The sequence below is a fragment of the Sparus aurata genome, chromosome 16 (assembly GCF_900880675.1).
Source record: "Sparus aurata chromosome 16, fSpaAur1.1, whole genome shotgun sequence".
NCBI classification, from domain to species: Eukaryota; Metazoa; Chordata; class Actinopteri; order Spariformes; family Sparidae; genus Sparus; species Sparus aurata.
Genome location: NC_044202.1, coordinates 25,136,036 through 25,155,424, shown reverse-complemented (window position 1 = coordinate 25,155,424; position 19,389 = coordinate 25,136,036). Strand labels below are relative to the sequence as shown.

Below are 19,389 nucleotides of genomic sequence, written 5' to 3'. Positions count from 1 at the left end.
GCATAAACACATCCTCTACTCTTTGAGAGTCACAGCTTCCTCCGGTGGATTTTCGTCGGCCTGAATCCTGCAGCCGCCCGACTGCTTTCCAACACTATAGTACCCCTGCAATTACAGCGAAATGCTCCTCGCATCAAAGCAGGAATTTAAAGTAGTAATCTGCAACATTCTTCTATGGATCATTGCTGCTCCCAGTGTCCACTCATTAGCAGTGCTGGGCTAGTTACTTTCAAAATGCAATATTGTCACCTTATTAAAATAATGGCCTAAGTCATTCTGGACTTTTCTTTTTTTCTTTTTTCCCTAAGTCAGCCCTTCATGATGCTGGCCACCTCTGGTAAAATCACCTACATCCTCAGTTGAACAGATCGTGCGATGCTACCCCTGTAGTATAATGGCCTATGTTAAGAGTGTGAATTATTCTTCCCAAGTCACAAGACAGAATGACTTAGGCAATTATATATCTTTACCCCAATGGACTATGTAAATAGTCATCTATTGTCATAACCTTTTTGTGTGAAATGATTGATAAATATCATATACACTATATTTGGTTCAGTTTTTTTCTATTTTTTTTAGACACTTAAAAATATGACTTAGGCCATTTTAAGAAAGTGATGATATATTATACATTACAAGTTACCTTCCTTTTAAAGTTATATATTACATTACCATATTACATCTGCATGCAGTAAGATATTACTTTTTACTCTGCCTTTTAGTCACTTTCAACAAAATGTCCAAATAACCTATATAGAACAATTTAATAGCCTTTTGCTTTTTAAATAAATGAAAGGGTCTTGGACACAGGCATGAGCGGGCAGACAAAGGATCAAAGTCGGGAATGAATATTTTTAATTGTAGTCTTGACAGGACAAAAATCTCTTTTTCTATGTCTTTTAATCATAGTTCACAGAACAAGGAATGCGAGGCCATATGTGATTTCGGGAATGTAAATCCTAGTGCACTCAGAGCATTAGGCTTCATCTTTAGGCCTACGAAATACGGCTCATTTCAGTCACACAGACACTTAAACGAGAACTTATAGGCTCCATTATATTAAAGACATGCACAGCATGTATTAGTATGGTCATGAGCGGTGTGGATGGCTTCTCGGAAAACAACAATAAACACTTCACTTCGGTAGGTAGGTGGATTGTAATGTGTTACATAAACATGCTCCATGCCCCTTCCTGTGCAGTACGTTTTTTCAAGACAGACCTGCAACCGTAACTTTAATGATATCAGTGTTAAAACACGGTTATTTCATTGGACAGCATAACAATACTTTATTATATGTCCATGAACTCTATCAGTTAACATGAGTACAAGAAATTATCCATGACATGTCAAAAGAGCATATGCCAGTCTAATCGCACGTTATTGTGCCGTGACAGGCTCTTAAACCCTGTGTCCTCCTGTGGTGCGTCATTGCATTGAAAGTGACACGCAGAACTGAACGACACTCTGCTCAACATTCATAAAATTAAGTAATGATCATGTCAGTTTTTATAAATTAGTAATGACACTGTTATATCAGCCTTTTTCACATCTCCTCGTCACACCTCATTAAATGAAGTGTTTCAGGTCGAGTCCTTTTCGGTGCGAAGACGAGACTGATGGCAAACAGTTATGGCTGATAGCTTGGGGAGCAAAAGGCTCAAAGTCACACATCTGCACAGAGCACAGACTCCTTTATTCATGTTAAGAGCAGCGATCATATGATGTGACTCTGAATCTCAGTGCCTTTTCATGAAGAACATCTAAGTGACACTAACTGGTTTATGCTGCAGGGAGGGTGACTTATAATATCACAAGACACAGAAGTAATGGAATTTACTTATTTTCCCCAAAGTTCAGAGAAGCTTGGGAATAACATCACAGAAAAACAATACTTCAATTTTGGTGTTTTTCTTTGTATTACTTTAAAATTGGAACGAAATGGTGATTGTTGAATTATATTTGGTCTGTGAAAGTTCGAAAGCCTTTCGGATACAAAAAGTCATTTTAAAAGTATTGACATTGGTAAAGGAAGCATTTTTCTTGCTTTTCCTCCTGAACAATACCTGCTTTATGATCTCTGCTCGGGCCAGCTCACTTCCATCATCTGGATGATGCCATTTCCCAAAAGCACATTGTTATCCGGGCACTCACTCGTTCTTATAGGTAATAGGCACTCATAGACAGATGCTCAGGATCAAAGGGACATAAAGTAAACTTTCACATTGAAATGAGACAAACCCTCATTGGCTTTATCAGACTGTTAACTTAAGTCTGTTTTGAATTTGAATCATAGGGTAACACCTAGAATCATTAAAAGGAATCATTTTACAATGGATGTATAATACATAGATCTAGATATCAAAGGCTTTCAAATGTAAATATCTCATTAGTCCATCAAAATATCTAGAGAACTTACAGAAATGCACTGTAAAAAGTGAGGGGCATATTTATATATGCATATGACAGGTATTTCAAGTCATTTCAGCACCCTGGTAGGATACTGTGACAGGAGTTAAAAAAATGAAAACTAACTTGGTGTCCTACACATGTGTATATATGAACACAGCTGTGTTATCTGAATATATAGTGCTGACAGTGAAACATTCAATCAGAAAACGTGCTATTGGCAAAACGATGGGTGCTTAAATGTTTGCACTACCTTAGTTGTATTTGATTTATTCTGTCACTTACATAACCAAACATAAAAGGGGAACCACTCCTTGCAAATCAAGGAATTTGCCCTTTTTCATTAAGCCACAGTGTGGAAATAAGGACCCCGCACACACAAACGTGCCTATCTCTATTTGTGGTTACACAAGCACTACACAATCCAATTAACCATTTCCAACATATTGCTGCCGTACAGACTAACTTTGCAAATTGTAGTTGGTGGTCTGAATGGTTTCGAGGCTCATGCCATCGTGTGTAATGATTTCAAGTTGATTGCCTCGCCAAAAACACATCATGTCACCACCTCAGCTTTCTCATTTCCCCTCAGACCTTCTTCCTTCTTCCTCTCCCTCGTCCTATCTCCCCCCCGTAGACACTTCAGGCCTTTTCCATTTCTGCCCATGTTTCTGGAGTCTCTCTGAGAGCCCTCCCTCACCCCACCACATCACACCTCACATTTTTGTCCCCCGAGCCATTAGTCTTGCACCCCCTGCATGCCTCTCTCCACCCAACCTCTTCGCCTTTACTGCCGCTCAACTCGTTGATCTTCCGTCCCCACTCCACCCCTGTCCCTGTTCTCCTTCACAGGGGCTGTCACTGTTCTCTCCCCTCTCTCTTCTCGTACTCCCCTGCTGGGCCTGTCCACTAACTACATGCTGCCCCACCCAATCCTACCACCACCTCCCACCCCCACCCCCACCCCCCTTATCATCATCCTCTGTTCCCCTGATGTATTCTGTCTCCTGTTTTTCTCCAGGCCACTTTCTCAATGGCAGCTACTGCTCTTTTGAAGAGGGCGAGTGCAGTTGGCAGTCAATAACAGGCCGTGGTCTCTCCTGGAGAAGACTCCAGTCGCCAGCCAAGGCTACCAGACAGAGCTGCCCGTCATCAGGTGGTTCACACACATCTCTCATGATTTCTTCACCGTTATGGCTAAATGATTAAGTGCCCTTTTTTGCAGCCTCTCTAAAGTGTGTCAACAGCAGCATCTCAATTAAAGAATGTACAGTTAAGCAAGACTTGGGGATTTTCAATCAATGACCTTGAATGTTTGAGTCTAACAGTTTGTGAATGTGGAAAGATAACCAAAAGCTCTGATGTGTCAGACACGGACGTGTTGTCTTGCTCAGAGCTCAGTAGTCTGCTACGAACGGAGTCCCACTGGGTGTGAAAGCTGCAGCATGCAGACTCCTGTTGAGTTCTACATCTGCAGTTCATCTTCAGTGCAGTGACTTCAGTGTGTCTCCGTTTGCTGAGGCTTGTTTTGTTCCCAACTATTTACAGAAGTCTCAAAGGTAGTCTGGGGAACCTATAAATGGAGAATGTAATTTTAAACCACATTTGATGATTTTATTCTGAAATGACAGATAACCAGTGTTTAGTGTATCGTTGCTCTCACTCTGTTTAACTGTGCTTTCCTCAGACAATCTTTTTGTTTACAATCGTATTTCAAAACCTGCATATGAATTCTAAGTGTAATAAGATTTGTTTTTCTTCTTCTCTTTGTGTAATGGATGTGTTTGTGTGGCAAAGGTGCGACATTCAGTGTGGAAGGTCAGTCCAAAGGCCAGCGTAGCTCAGCGTTACTGAGGAGCCCTCTTTTCCCTCCTCCTCTAAGAAACTCGCCATGCACGGTGAGCATGTGTAGAGTTTTTTCTCCGCACTCTCTTCTTCATTCTCAGACATGTACAAATACATGACTAGAGGTGCACAATTCCGTTCACTCAGCCCCACCCTTACTAGTTGATGTCCGTTCTCCATGCAGCCCCATACCCTACTGGGAGCATCATGCCTGACTTATATTGTTGACTTGCTGAAGTTTTCTTTTCTGACCTGATGCTGTATGCCGTTCCTGTTTCAAACTTCCTGTCCGACTTGATCTGCTCTGTGCACTTTAGCACAGCTTCAGGGCGCTCCCATCAGAAATAGACCCTATGCATATTCTTTGCAAAGCAGAACAGAGAGCCGCTTCTGGGATGCTTCTGAAACGCACAGTGGCTTGCCTGGTGGAAACAGGAGCACTGTGTAGAATGGCAGCTATCATGTCCACGCTGTAGAAGTACAAAGCTCCTAATTTTGTAAGGTAACTGCTTCAGAAACAGCTCAAAACTCAAACAGTAATGTCCTAAGACAGCAGATTAACACTGTGCCATCTGAATTTCCTCAGAGAACCTAGCAAACAGTGAAGTTGACCTCGTCAGTCACAGGTTGTATCTGCTGACCTGCTTGTGAGAATATTAGAATTCATGCATTATTCAGATCCTCCTCCTCACAGAGCGGGCCGCCGAGGGTAGTTGTGTACTTGAAGTCTTGATTGATGCTGTTGCATCAAGCATTTAGAGTTATGTTAGTTATTTTATTATTGCTATGCACAGTAACCTTTGGACCTGTGTATGTGTGGAGGCAGGGAGGGATTTGGGGTGAGTGAAGCTAAACCAGTGGAGGGGCAGAGGTGGGAATGTGATACAGGGTTCAAGATGAAAAACAAGATAATAAGGAAGGGGGGATGGGGCTGAGGGGGAGAAGAAAAGCATGCAAACGAAATGGAAACAAGAACAGCAACCCAGTCAACAGAATGAATGTTGGTAGCAAACCAGGAGTATGTGGCAACTTTACATTTCTTCAGGTTAAGTTTAAATTGTATGTTGTGACAGCGTTGCACCTATGGTCCTGTTTGGGTTAACCACAAAAAAGTGCCTAAGTTCAGGAACAGATTGGCTTTGGCTTACCTGGTTCTGTCACCATGAAAACAGCTGGAAATTGTTCTGTCTTTTCTTAAAAATATTCAGTGTTGTCATGCTAACAAATACAGAAATGCTGTGGTCCCTCATTAAAAATGTATAACTTAGAAATGATGAAGCACCCTTTCAAACAGTGGTTTCTCCCTCGGGAGCCGTCTCGGTGCCTCCTCCATCCCCTCCTCATCCTTACATGAAAGTCATATGTAATGTGAAGGTGATATGACACGTATTAAAGAAATGTTGACAATACATACATACAAATTGTAATCCATCAGTGATGTGGTTATGCAAAACGCCAACATTCTATTCCGGCAAGAATTCTGAGCTGAAGAAAGGAGATGGAAACCAGAAAATAAAGGAATAAAAATGCAGAAGAAGGTGTGAACTGGAGAGGTCTGATATTTGTGGAGTGTAATGGAGGTAGTACTAGACCATTGCAGAACTTGTCTCCCAGCGCCTTGGCACACAGCCAAAGATTAGCCATGATTCCAGATTAGCACCCTAAATCCTTCTCTCTACACTGAACTGGTGCTGTTCAATCTAGCCTGTCTGCTCTTGGACAACTATGTGGAGGATATTAGTTTTGGGTATTAGCTACAGACCACGTTCACTTTCATGTCGCGCCCAGTGTGCTCTGTGCAGTGCCTGTAATCTTGATGTTTAAACGGTCACCATGTGGTCCGGCAGTTGATGATAAGGGCCTGAAACCTGCTATCGACAAGCACGATGCAAGTGCTCAGAGTAAAAGTGTTGAATTTAACGTTTGGGTCGTCTCTACGCGTGCTTTTCATTAGGCTTAAGCCAGCATCTGTTCCACTTAAATGGTTGAAGCAAGAATTATGTTCTTGGCTCCAATAGAATGCTGCAGAGGGACATGGTCACATCTCATGCTTGTTAGCGAGCTTTAGATTCAGACTTCCATTCCCTACTTAATTCTTGCTACGGCCTGTGTGTTATTTGATTTTAAGCAGTTTCACACCCACCATATCCCTCCTGGAAACACAGAAATGAGATTGATTTGTGCTGAAGCATGCAGGAGCAGCATAGATAGCGAAATAACCCAAATTACAATCCTGGATGAATTCTATTAATCTTAGAATAATTAGAACGGAACAGATGGCCGTTTGCTGATTGATCTCGATGCAATTTTAAATGCATCCTTTCCTTGACGAATAACACACTTGGCTGGTTGTCAGAAATATTCAAAGGAGGTTAAAGTTGCTGTTATGTTTTATATGCTGACACACATTATTAATCAGCATCTAGCTCAATGATCAACACTCAACATTCCTCTTTACTCCAACAGGTGCGATTCTGGCTGTGTTCTGGAGGCTTACAGAAGGGCTCGCTGTCACTGTGGATAGTGGAGAACAGCACCGGCCCCGAGGAGCAGCGCAGACTGTGGCATTCAGCCAGTGAACCCAAATTTGAAAGGGGTTGGAAACTCATCACACTTCCCCTTTACGGGCTGGCAGATTGGTACACTTACCTTTTTTTCCCACATTGATGAAGTTTGGTTACATCAAGCTGCATGTTTGGGTCAATTACTGTGTAAATTATGGATGGAGCTAAAAATGGAAGCCAATGCAGACCTGCATTTTTTTCTAATGGCCAGCAGTGGGCAGCTCCATGGGTTTCAAAATGAATTCATTGTATGTAAGCTCACTTGATTATTATCTCAGTAAACAGTTTCCTTATGAGTTTGGTCTCAATCGCTGTTGTCAAGTTAACATTTACATTTACATTTAGGGTATTTAGCAGACACCTTTGTCCAAAGCGCCTTACAGCAAGTACATTTGTCACAAGAAAGAAACCACAATACATTACTGTCGATAAAGCAAGAAAAAAAAAAGCAGAAACAATTTTCAAGCCCTCGTCTGAGAATAGCAACTGCTAGTTATCATGGATACCTTGAGTACATATGTGCTATGATTTAAGTTCTAAAGGTAAGTCTTCTACAATACAGTAGTATGTTCGTTTTTGTTAATTATGGATCCATGTAGAGTCTCTAACATGCCTTGTCCTCTGGTTCTCAGTCAGCTCCAATCAGGATATCCTCCCAAGCTCCACCATTTTATCCAATAACGGTCACTTCTTGCCCCACAAATCCACAATTGAATCTGCCATTATGCCAAACTGACGCCCCAAAACGGTAGCTTACAAACCAAAGGGTGACATCTGGGTAGTTTTACACTTGGTTTGGACTGCCATAAGGCATCAAACTCCCACTTTGGGGTGTTTAAGAGCAGACAAGTCACCCAGCTGTTATCTGAACAAACCTCTGACACACTCACACATATCAGCAAGTTCTCTCACAGAAAAAGAAGTCTTAAGAAACAGAACCAAGAAGCTCCTTTTTTCCTTCTTTTCACCTCTCATAAATGCAGATTTTTAACATTTACATTCCGTTTTCCGGGAAACATTTCCTCTCAACTCCACAAATTAATGAATCCCACTGGGACCCTAGTCTTATGCCATGGACCTTCCATGTGTACGGTTTTGCAAAATATTCCCCTCTCTTTTTATTCTACTGGTCTGTGATAAAGAGAGTGAAAAATCAATACACAAGGCTCTACACACACTACTCGCCTTCCAATTAGCCATGGCCCTGATTTGTCCTCAAAATTAAAACAAAAGTAAAGAAAGGAAAAAGAGAAACCCCAGATAAGATAGTTCATCTCTGTTTGTCTGAACGGGGGTTTCTTTGCCATTCAAGCTTGGATAATCCTCGTCCACCGAGAGTGATTAATTTTTGATTCCTGGGTTATGTAGTCAGCTGTGCTTGTGCTCTTAATTAGAATGTCATGTCCATAACCGCTAGGTGAACCTGCCACTCTTTGCACAGTGACCTTTGTAGAGCTTAAATAGAATCAGAAAAACAGCCTGAAGCCGAGACAAAAGTCGGGACACAACAGACAGTAGATGTATACTACTGAATGTGGGTATACATCTACATATTAAAACAGACCTCATATCTGAATAATTGATGGTGTTGAAGGGGAAATATTTTTGAATCAGAAGTATATTAATTTACACTTTAGCTACTATCAGTTACATCTACAGACAGCCTAGCCATTGTCTTAAAACACATCAGTTAACATAATGATGAGATAATGAGAGTATTTAAACCGGCAACAGACACATTTTTTGTTTGCCTTTCTTTATAAAGTGAATGTTGATTTCACAGTGTATGTATTATAGAATAATAACACTGTCAACGTTTAGATTGTTTTACTTTACTTTCAGCATGATCATTTTGTAAATTAAGGCTGAGGCTGACGCCCTTTTCAATCTGCTTTCATTTCTCCATTAAAGACTAAGTAAATGGGTAAACTCTTCACATTACCTGTGCTGTTAGTGGTCTGAACTAAAAATATGAACAGATCCAGTTGTCTTTGTGAGGGTGGCGTCAACAACAGTACCACTTGGAAACGCTAGGGAGGAAGTTGTCTGTTCCCACTTTAAAGAAACATTTTGGGGAATACGCTATTTCAAAATCTTGCCTGAGAGTCGGATGATAAGATAAATACCAGCCTCATGTGAACAGCTGGTTAGCTTAGCTTAGTTGGATGACTGCTAACTTGACTCAAATTCCATCTCCCAGCGTGTCTAAAGATCACAGATAAATATATAATATTATATCATTAAATATATAAGTATATAAGTAAGTATATATATAAGTAATTCTATTCTATTCTATTCTATATTTAATCTTGTTTGTTTGTTCAAACATGGAACTTCAACCCTTTTAGATGCATAAACAAAGCTCACATTTTGTAACAGTGCCTGGCTAAATTGCACACAATGCACACCCAATGCCAAATGTTAATGTCACTTTTCTTTGAGCATTATAAGTTCTTCCTCACATAATCTTAGACGACGTTCTCCTACCATTCACCGGCAGTGAGGCTGTTAAAAGAGATCTGTCCCTCCGCAGGTTCTGGCTGCAGTTCAGCACAGAAGATGGACCTGGACCCGGTTCAGCCATCTCTCTCGACAACATCTCTTTCAGTATGGACTGCTTCCTGGCATGTGAGTACTAGAAAAATGTTGAGTCTGTCTTTTTTGGCAACTTGGTTGAATTAATGGAGTTGTTTGACCGATTGCTTGATTGATTGACCATGACAAGCACAATGGGGGAAAAAAAATATGAAATTAATAATCAATACAGGTCAGCCCTTTGTTCATGTTTTACAGAGAAATGATTTGACTGTGTGGCAGTTTTGTACACTTTGGAGCATTCATCAAGGGCATAAAGTACTTTTTCATGATTAATTCATTTCAGTACCCTTGACATAGCTATGATATAGCAAATTGTCTTTTAATGCAACGCTGAACTTTCTGCAATTCCCATTCAACGCTTTTAGAATTAGACCTTCACACGTCTACTTCTCTCTTAGAAATGATATCTTTATATTCAAATCTACTGCAGCTTCGCTTAGATATACATTGACCAAACTTTATGGAAATGATGTTTCCTGAAATGTCAGAATAGTTCAAAATCTGCCGTAATATAGCTTGCTGATTGATAAGGGCTTGTGTTCCAGTGTTGCACTGCAGGCTCATAAAGGTCAAGCCTCACATCACCCTTCCAGATATTTTTGAGCTGTAATTGAGATGGTTTATCAGTGAAAAAAAACAGGCGTAAGATGACAAGTGAGACCGGAGAATGAAAGGTTAGGAGTTCAGTGCTTCCCTCATCTGCCTTTCTGGAGGAATCTGTTTGAACTGCGGCAGGAATAATAATGGCGGAGCATCTCTTTACCTGAATATAGCTCTGACAATGAGAACAGTGTTAACAGACTACACCCTGACCAAGAATTAGACTCAGGAGACAGGGGTACGAGTTCTGCTTTAATTTAATGCATTGTGGTGTGGGGTGGATTATAAAACTGACCCAAGTTTTTTTGTCTATGGTGAAAAAGTCTTGGTGTGGTAACGTTGCTGCAAACAGATCCGAGATAGGATTTAATTTTCATTTAATTCAAACATTTAAAAAAGCTGAAATGATTAGTTGATTAAGAGAAAATAAGTTGCCAACTCTTTAGATCATTTATAAGTACTTTGAGTCATTTTCAAGCAAAAATGTCAAGCATTTGCTATTTCCAGCTTCTTATATGTAAGAAATTGTAGCTTTTATTTGTATTTTCTGACGGTAAATGGAGAGTCTTTGGATTTTGGATTGTTACAATTTAAAGACATCACTTTGGGCTCTGGGAAATTGTAGAGAACCTTTTTACAGTCTTTTGACATCTTTATTTCACCTTTATTCTATCATTTAATACAAGGAGAATGTTAAATCAAAATAATTTTTTTTAGAAAGTCATTTCAATGTCAGACTAAAACTTTCTACAATTTTAAAAACATTACAAAAACATTAAATCCATCTACAGTGTATTAAAATTATTATTTGTTGCTCAAATTTTACGTTTTTGCCTAATTTATACCTCAAACACAGATGCAATCGCTTTCACAGTCTATTGCCTTAATTGTTAATCAGTCAGATACCATGAGGTCAACAGCTGACTATGATGTGAGAGACTGCTGTTGGAACAGAGTTACTGATTGCCCTGGATCAACACCGGCTTATTGGGTCACAGGCTCGTTATTTAAAGACATGACATTTTCCAGGAGATATTTGCACACCAATTGTGTTTTATGTCCTCTGGTATGGCAGCGCTGAAGGATCATCTGTCCCTGCTTCGCTCCCTCTCCAGATCGCAAGTTCTTAATCTAGGCCAGGTATCCATTACCTACAGACACACTCGACACAGTCACATTTTATCGCCTATCAATCAGACCGACTGATGGGAAATGCTGAAGCTCAGCAAAAGACGTCGTTTCCAGGAGTGATCACTGTGAGTGATTAGCACGATGGATCCCTGAGCATTATGACACGGCTGTGTAATGTCTTTCGGTGGGAAAACACACTGCGAACACATCGCACAGGGGATCAGCCATCCGTGGCCTTATTCCCACACTTCTCTGGGCTTTAGTGTGATGTATAGTTTGGCAGACATGTGCGCTTGATGATGCATTCGTTGCTCCTCAGGTGTTACACCTGGCTGTATCATTTTGTCTGCACCAGCATCATTAAATTAGTTTATTTGATTACACAGCACAGGAAGTTCATCCTTTTCTCTCTGCTATGTACCCTCATTTCTTTTCCCACACACTGATCTGCATTAATAGACATTTCCCAGCATCACACTGTGAATACACCTCCCCAGTAGCTGGATGTTGACATCACTTGAGTCTTTGCAATGCTTTTTAAAAGTTTTACAAGTGCAAAACTTGAGATCTTTCTCAATGGTCAATGAAGGTCTAGTTTGTTTTTTAATGTGTTATCTGCCATGGTAACACATTTAATAAAACTACAGTTACTGACATTTACTTGTTTCAGTAATTATCACCTGCACCTGTGGGTGTTAAGACATGCCACGGACCAGTAAGTACAGATGTTCTACAGTCTTCAGTGTATTCACAGTGATGACATATACATTAGAGCTAATTAAAGGAAGTTATCTCACATGTGGATTCCACTGGGTTTATCGGACGCGTTTAGAATCAGATACACACTTGGGAGCCGTACATGCAAGTTAACAGATCGGGAATCCAAAAGTACAGTAGGTCGTCTCGCATTCGAGAAAACACACGGCATACATTTTCCAAATTTGCTGTGTGGCAGACCAGCTTTTGGGTGCCATGTTTAAATAAGAACTAATACTCTCAGTTAGCACGATGTGTGTGTACTATGTATATTTCCCCCAAGCTATGACAATCTCAAGATATTTTGGGTGGATATGAGATGCCCCCTCTCCCTGTGATTGGCCTCTGGTGGGCTTCAGGCATCTTACAATGCCCTGCTAATGAACAGTGACAGCCACGCCGGCTGTTGCCCTGCCCTCTGGTTCATGCTGCTCTGTGGTGGACCTGCTGAGTCCTCCTCCTGCTGCAGCAGCATACCAATGCTCTGCGCTCCAGCTCTGTCTGCTCCGTAGCCCTGCTGTAGCGTGTTAGCCCCTGCTCAGAATCACAATGCAGTGAGCCTTGTCACCGACTTTGTTGAAGACACGAAAAGTTGCTAAACTTGTGTAAACATAGCACATCTATGGGTCTTACTGTACTTACAGAGAGACAGTGTTGAAAGAAAATCTCGTCCAAACAATCAAACATATTGCCGTCAGACGCGTGCGATATGTGATCCATCAAATCTGCACATAAACACTATCTGTATTCAAGCTCCCAAGCAGTGGAGACTTAGACGATCATATTTATTTGAGGATTAAAGGGCTGGGGAATGAGCTATTGATTTTCTAGCTGCCAGTTTTTGGTAAGCATCGCAGAGGTTTTCTTAAAGCTTGGAGGACAAACTTCTCCGAGAAGGTAGATACCACAATTTGAAGAATTTGATTCCCTTCAATGATAAATATGACCCAGAGGACCAAAGGTGTCGTTTCAGTTTAAGCCCAAATAATATTAATGTCAGGTTGTTAGCTTTAAGTCAAAGCTTTTTCTTGGACCAAATGGAACAGCGCCACACAGTAGCTTTCCAAACCATGCAGCTGTTGTGGGAGCCCCCTGCCATATTGTCATAAACCGTAAGCCTCCAGCCCGAGGTGACGGGGGAGCCAGGATGGAGGAGAGGGAGTGTTTTGGTGGTAAAAGATTATAGAGATAAAGATGAAAAGTCTTGTTTGTATCCCCTGACGTATCGAAATGATGGCAGGCAAAACAGGCATGATTTGTTGTTCACCAAGGACGCAAATGACACAATGTGAGCAACTCATCAGCTCGTCACAATTAGGAAACTTGGTACTCGGATCTCCGCTTGATATTCAGCTCATGGAACCCTTTTCCGAGGTTTGGAAACACCACCTGCTCATTAATGGGTTTTTGGTCCCTTACCTAACAAGCACATATTGACATATACTGAATATATACAGTGAAATGTGTTAAACAAAAAACATTTTAATCTATGAAAGGAATTCGGATGTATGTGAGAACACGTGCTAATATATTAGTACTGGCTTTTTTCAAGCCTACACTACTAGATAATGTGTTTTCGGAAAACATACAGAATTATTTTTTTACATTTTACAAAATTGCTTTACAAAAAATGTTGTAAATATTATATTGCAAAATAATTTTTGAATATATGTATCTAAATACATATGACAAAAACTGAAATGTAAATCTAGTAGATCTACTTACTGTATATGGGAAAAGTATTGCTGTTGCATAAGGGCTGTTATGTGGAGCTGCAACTTTATACTCGAGAAGTACTTTTGGCTTGGTGAAGCAGAGCAAGTGAAGGAAAATACTCTCATGAAACCTTTAAATCATTCTATGCTGCTGTTTGCCATCCAGGGCAACCCTATAGAGAATATCAGGCAGCTACAGTGTAAACAAACGGTATGCTATTCTGCTCCTCAACAACAAAGGCCAGTCTACAACTAGAAACCTCCTATTTTCTCCTGCCATGTGAAATGCAAATAGGCCCTAAAACCATTTAATCCTGTAGTCCTCACAACAGCGTATTCCATATGCAGAATAGATAAAGAGCTTAATATGCGAGGCATTAATATGTGCATAGAGTTTTATTCAGAATGCATGTCTGCATGCCTCAAGTATCAACACTAGCAAAGTGAACATGTTTAATGAAGAGACTATGAGGAAAGTACTCAACAGCATTGACAGACTGGAGCATTGTGTCAGTCTGACTGAAACAGCCATGATCTCTATTATTCCAAAGGCAACCAGGCAGTGCAGTCTCTATGGGTGGCATACGCAGTGTCCAGCCCTCTTATGAAAGTTATAAATCAGAGGCAAGAATGGAAAAAGTAGCAGGTCAAGATTTGAACCATGCCCTTGTTTGGTGTCATAGCCCTGCATGATGGCAGCGCTGTCAGCTCCACAAACCACAGCGAACCTTATCTGACTGCTCTGAAATAATCTCACTTGTACAAAAGTCGTCTGCTTTCACATCAAGCAACAGAGACACAGAGGGCTTTTTCTACCAAACAGTACATCAAAGAAACAAGATTCTGGACAGAAGGCTTCAGCAAGCCACAGTTGGATTTAGAGTCAGAGTCACAGACACATCCGTAGCAGCTAACGTGGAAGCTGCATCGAGTTCCTAAAATAAGGAGGGGAAACTTTCGCAGAGTGCAAATGAAAAAGTGTTCATATGGTGCATGCTTTGCAGTGTTTAGGGTGGCTATTGCTGACGAATGTTTGAATTCAAGATTTAGATATGTTTTCTCTTATAGGATGTTTGACATGGATTTAGTCATTTCAGCCATTCCTACTCGAAAAGTATTTTGTTACGCTCAGATGACAGGGTTGCATTGATTGCAGTCCTGCCTCGGATGTGGCGGCAGGTTTCTTTCACATCATTCAGGCAAACCTTTCATACAGCTGATTGCAGGGTATGGACCTAATCAAACAAATTGATTCATCTGTTCAGTGATTCAGCCAGGTGACCACAGGATATCCTGCTTCTATACCTCTACTAGAAAAAATAGAGAACAGGACAAGGTGACTTTTTTCCTGAGTAGCATCTAACCATTATAGTAGTGAGGATTAGTGGCCCCCATTTTAGAGAAAAAGGTTCCTCTATCTTGAACCGCAATAGCGCATCAGCTGGGCCATTTGCCTGGGAGACTTAATTCTGGGTGAGAATTTGAGGGGAAGAGATCAAGGTACCAGCCAGCGTATGATGTCAATCATGGGAAAGCGGTGCTTACCCAGCTACTATTGGACCGAACAGAGAAGGGGAGAGATGGAGAGGAGCTGGATGTTATGAATTCTACTCCCTCTGTGTAGCCATTGGTGGTACGAATTAAAGAATGACCCCTGCTGGTGGTTCCACATTTTCTGTGCCAGTGAGGGGTCTGAAGCCACTGTGCTGAACTCTTCAACTTCTTCAGTGTAGCCACAACAGGACTTCATTGCTCAACACCATGGTAAGAAAGTACAGCCTTTTCAATAAATGCATTATATTTCATTTCAGCCAACGGTGAGTTTCCACCAGTGGCCACCAGCACAACAAGGCTGCCGTTTAGACCAAGCATCACGACTACACCACCGCCGTTTGGAGGCCCTACAACAGATTACTGTAAGTGTTTGAATAAGAGAACACACACTCACACTGTCTTTGCATATGTTTTCTCTTTGTCATTCCAGCACTCTCCTCTCCTCCGTATGATTCTCTCTCTAACACACACACACACACACACACGCACACACGTATGCTTGCATGCATTAATGAAACACAATTACTCTACACATGCTGAGCATGCAACAAAGTAAGTGTGCCCCCTACTGGTCTGCCCCGTGTTCACAGCCAACCGAGTGCTGCAGGGATCTCCTTTGGCATTAAATGGAGCAGGACGGGCAGTTTTGAAGTGTAAAATCCTCCAATTTGTCTCCTGAGAATGGCAATGGAACCACTTACACAGACTTGACATTTTCCACCTAGCACTCTCTCACTTCTCTGCTTCAAAAGGATAAGGACAAGCAGAGATTCAATTTCTATATTTAAAGTCGTAAGTTACTGTCACATCAAACCTGCTCTAAAACACATTTCCTTAGCTAGTAGTTTTGAAATGCTCGAGGTGGACTGGACTTGTTGAGCGTCTGTGCCGAAAGATATCAGCAAGTTCCATTTTAGAGTTTACACTGTATGGTCAGTCTTTATTGAGGCATACTGGATACTCCTGTCATCAGGAATATTTTGCTGACAAGCATGTAATGACTAAGCACTTGTATAAATGTTGAATGAATGTGAACTTTGTCTAGCACTTTGCAGTTTTCCATTTCAAACTGATGATTGGTGTAGACAGTGTTCTCACACTCCAGGATTGTAATTGCATTCATCTATATCTTGTTTTCTCTCCCAGGCAGCATAAAAGGCTTTTGTGACATTCATACGCTGTTAAAAACTCTGCAAATCAATTTCAGAGAGTACAGAGGCTGGCCTTCCATTTGAAACTGAATCACAGACACACTTCAGGCCCCGATAAACGGATGTCCATCATCGCGTCGTGCATGCGAAGGCCAGCTGCTATAAACGTTGTCATGCAACATGAAAACAAAAATAGTGATCAGTTGTCTTTATTTTGTTATCCAAGGACATTGTGTGTGACGTACAAACAAATCACCACTTTAATGCCATTGTTTGTCTGTTGTAATGTCATTCAGGGATGCACAATAATATTTACATATCACCAGCATCACATCAATATTATATATCATATCATCAATATCATATTATATATAAAATCATATCAACATTTCTCCTGACTTCACAGCCGTTGAGATTATGATGATGAGAAAAATCATTGTACGTCTGCATCTGCCAGTGGGCTATCCTAATAAGAAAAGGCACAATGATGTGTTAATTTTCCTCAAGGAGAGATATGGTGTTCTCTGCAGTTAGGTGGGTAAAAGCTTTGTATGTGGATATATCACTATCACCATCGGCAACTGGCCAAAATGAGTTGGAAAATATCGGCACATTGGATATTGGTCCAATACCAATATTAAAATCCAACATTGTGCATCCCTTGTTTAAGTACATGTTCAGAAGACAATTTAAAAATTGGCCTGGGAAAGAGTTTCTACATCACTGAGTGAAGGGGAACTGAAGGGGAAGATTTTACCCTTCAAAGTCGGCTTACAGGACGAGAGGAGTACTGCAGCACATGTGAAAAAAGTTTTATATAAGTCTTTTGTGGCTCCAAAGGGTGCTGCCTCAAGTGATGTCAGTTACACCAGTTAGGGATTAAGATGCCTGGTTTGAAAATGAGAAAAACATGGGCGTGTGAAGCTTGAAAGGGGAAGGCTTACCGGACTGTAGCCCACTCCTCATCTTTGCCTGAAGATAACGGCAAAGTCTACATAAGCCAGTGGCCAGCAGGTTTGACAAGGAAGAGGAATGGGAAAAAAAGACAATACCTCTGCTTCTGCTACGTTGGTTTTGATCCTCTTTTTTTTTTTTAAACTTCCCATTTTGAGTCTGACAGTGTTATAGAAGAGTGATGCTAAATCTTTGGAGTTGTCCTTTAATCCAGCCAGACAGCTCTCCTTCACTAACTTTAACATTTAACATTTAACGTACAGCATTTCTTCTGTTGAACAGCTGCTGTTGACCAACTGACCTGACACACCACAATATAGAGGTGATGTTTGATCCATAACTACAATGCTCAATGACAGAACCCAAATGGACTAATAGTCAACTTAGCATGTGAGGGCCCTAATATGTTCATTTCCTGATCTTTTTTGTGCAGAGACTTGTCAGACTGAATGTCTGTGATGTGGGTCAGTCTTTGGTCTTGAACACTGAGCCGTCTGTTTGCCTGTCTGGGCTCAGACAGGGACAGTAGAAGATCAGACATCAATGTTTGGCCAGCTAACATGATTTGATAATGTTACAGGATTATGCATTGAAACGGAGCCACAGGCATGGGTCACTCAGCAAACAAAGGCTACTCTGACAGTCACGCTGAGCCGGATGGCATCTGAGAAAGCATTGCACATACAGTATTATATAAAGGGGGTGTTTCATACAGGGGAGTGTGCTGCCAAGATTTAGCTGCAAGGGCAGCAACAAAAAGGTTATTTTAATGTGCTTACACAGGTAATGTTCAATATGGTTACAATAAAGCCAGCTGACTTAAATCTCCTCAGAGAAAGATGGGACTTTGAGATCACACTGCTTTCGCCCTTGTGATTATCATAGATATTAACTCGGGAGGGAAAGAAGTTGAACTTGCAGTTATACCTTGGCCATTTCAAAGACAGCCTTGAGCGGTTAACATTCGCCGAGCGTCTCCCTTCTCCTCTCCTCGAGCTGATGCTTTGACGTCTGTGGGGCAGGACAGCAAGCCTGATGAGGGTTTTAGCTCAGCAGACCTGTCACTCCGACAAGGCTCTCCTCTTCCCCCGACACGCTCAATGATTAACCCCCACCGACGTCGACGTCTCTTGTCTCCTCTCACTCGCCCCTTCATCTTTCCCTTCACTCTGCCACCATATCTGTGTCCAGCACGTTTTGTTCGCTTTTGTTTGGCCATTCGTTTCCCATCTTCTCCATTTAAAAGCTGCTACTGACTGTTGGTTCACATTACTGCCCTCCCACCCTGCCATCGTGTCCGTCTGTCAGTGCTCCGTCTGATCTCCGTCTGTTGTCCTACTTCCTCCCCTTGCTCTCTTTTTTTCCCCTTCACCACGGCTTCACCTTCATTTGTTTCTTTCTTAGTGTTCTTTCCCCCAGTCTCCCTTGATTCCCCACTAGTCTGGCAGCAGTCACTTTCATTTCTCACCACTTTCACAACTGTGTGGCACCCGCCTCTCACTGCTGTCTCATCAGCTGCGTTGGGGTACAAAGTGGAAAAAGTCAACCTAGATGAGCTTGCGTCACTTTCTTTCTTTGATTACCTCTCCTGATTGGAAAGGAATGTGTCGCTAACCTCAAGATGAGTGCGGAGCTTATTTTACACTGGCAATTCACTGTGTGTGTGCATGTGTGTGTGTGTGTGTGCATGAGAGAGAGAGAGAGAGAGAGAGAGAGAGAGAGAGAGAGAGTTGTTGACTAAGGTACCCATTTTAAGGTTCTTTTGAAACAATAAAACAACATCCAACAACACTCTGCGCAACAAATGTCATTATATTTACACCTCTGCAAAAGCATGGCAGTGCAAGCATTAGCTTCTTTGAACAGACAGCACATTTTCATATCAAGGTGTGCCGCTTCCGCTCATACAACAACACACAGCAACAAAAGTTCTTTGGAATGGCTGGAAACTGGCATCAAATCAAAGACAGAAGGGATGGTGACTGAAACAATCCCATTGGCTCTTGAAAGCAACTGACAGCAGATGTTGGTCCCAGAACGTTTTGGCCATGCTCGTTAATTAGCTGTAGAGTGGAGATGTGAGTCTATGCTTCACTCTATGCTTGTTCATAA

The 19,389-nt window shown here is 41.4% G+C and overlaps 1 protein-coding gene across 2 annotated transcripts in view; it reads left to right on the top strand.

Moving 5' to 3' along the window:
* alk (ALK receptor tyrosine kinase) overlaps positions 1-19,389 on the top strand; it is a 352,676-nt gene that overhangs the window by 297,396 nt on the left and 35,891 nt on the right. For both annotated transcript variants that reach the window (XM_030391467.1, XM_030391468.1), the window contains exons 7-11: positions 3,431-3,565; positions 4,207-4,307; positions 6,721-6,893; positions 9,352-9,446; positions 15,430-15,534. In XM_030391467.1, coding sequence (XP_030247327.1) covers positions 3,431-3,565; positions 4,207-4,307; positions 6,721-6,893; positions 9,352-9,446; positions 15,430-15,534 — 609 coding nt within the window. The remainder of the gene's footprint in view (positions 1-3,430; positions 3,566-4,206; positions 4,308-6,720; positions 6,894-9,351; positions 9,447-15,429; positions 15,535-19,389) is intronic.